The sequence below is a fragment of the Tetrahymena thermophila genome, assembly GCF_000189635.1.
Source record: "Tetrahymena thermophila SB210 genomic scaffold scf_8254414, whole genome shotgun sequence".
NCBI lineage: Eukaryota > Ciliophora > Oligohymenophorea > Hymenostomatida > Tetrahymenidae > Tetrahymena > Tetrahymena thermophila.
The window spans coordinates 13,178-14,586 of NW_002476196.1; the positions used below are offsets into that span (position 1 = coordinate 13,178).

The 1,409-nt window shown below is 16.7% G+C and overlaps 1 protein-coding gene across 1 annotated transcript in view; it reads right to left on the reverse strand. All coding sequences in view use genetic code 6, as the record gives it.

The window, feature by feature from the left end:
* TTHERM_001453050 (hypothetical protein) overlaps positions 1-1,409 on the reverse strand; it is a gene marked incomplete at both ends in the record, with an annotated part of 7,329 nt that overhangs the window by 2,998 nt on the left and 2,922 nt on the right. Inside the window, 3 exons of the mRNA XM_012799891.1 lie at positions 329-418; positions 657-746; positions 1,066-1,155. Of these exons, the coding sequence (XP_012655345.1) occupies positions 329-418; positions 657-746; positions 1,066-1,155 (270 nt within the window). The remainder of the gene's footprint in view (positions 1-328; positions 419-656; positions 747-1,065; positions 1,156-1,409) is intronic.

Sequence of the window (1,409 nt, forward strand, 5' to 3'; positions counted from 1 at the left end):
ACACCTTAAGCACCAATTTAGTTACTACTTTTTAAATATTAAAGAAATAAAATATTGTTTATTTATTAGTTAGAAGGAAAAAATGAATATAAAATGTGAAATAATAAAAAATAAATTATTTAAATATGGTAAAAGTTGAAAATAAAAAAATAAAAACAAATAATCAAAAAAATTATTAAAAAAACACACAAAGATAATAAAAATAAAAAAGAAAATAAATCAAATTAAAACCTAATAAATAAATAAATTAAAAAAGTTAGTTATTTAGTTTTAAATTCATTTTTATTTTAAAAAATATCACAATCTAAAACAAATAAACTATTTTTACTTGAAATTAAGTGTCAAATTTGAGAGATTAATGCACTTTCCTAAACAAGAACCTAACTCTGATGCACCTTGAGCACCAATTTTAATATATCTTTTTAAATATTGAGGAAATAATATTGTTATTTACAATGAAAAAATAATTAGTAAAGCAAAAGTTGAAAATGAAAAAATGAGTTAAATTAAAAAATAAACAAACAATGAATGAATGAAAGCAGTTAAAAAAGAACACAAAGATATAAAAATAAAAAATTAAAAGGGTAAAATATTTTTAATTAATTTTTAGATTCAAATATATCATAATCCAAAACAAATAAACTAACTGTTTTTACTATAGATGAAGTATCAAATTTGATAGATTAGTGCACTTTCCTAAACAAGATCCTAAGTCTGATATACCTTAGGCACCAATTTTATTAAAACTTTTTAAATATTGAAGAAATAATATTTATTTAATTAGTTACTTACAAAAAAAATATTAAGATAAAATGTGAAATAAGAAGAAATAAATAAATTAATTAATTCATAAAAGCAAAAATTTAAAATCAAAATATGAGTTAAATTAAAAAATAAGCAAACAAATAAATTAGAAAAAAAAAAAACACAATCACAATAAAAAAAAAGCAAATAAACCTAATAAAAAGCTAATAAATAAGTAAATTAAAAAACTTAATTATTTTTTTTTCAATTTATTTTTATATAAATAAAAATCTCAATCCAAATCTAATAAACTGTTTTTACGTTAGATCAAGTGTCAAATTTGATAAATTAGTACACTTTACTAAACAAGAACCTAAGTGTTATGTACCTTTATCACCAATTTAATTGTTACTTTTTAAATATTTAAGAAAAAGTATATTGTTAATTAGTTTTTTAGAAGGAAAAAATGATGATAAAATGTGAAATAATAAGAAATTAATTAGTTAATTAATTCATAAAAGCAAAAGTTGAAAATAAAAAATTGAGTAAAAAAAACAAATAATGAAAGTAATTAATAAAGACAAACAAACAAAATAAAAAAAGAAAGAAAATAAATTAAATAAAAAGTTGATAAATAAATAAATTAAAAAAGTTTTATATTTATT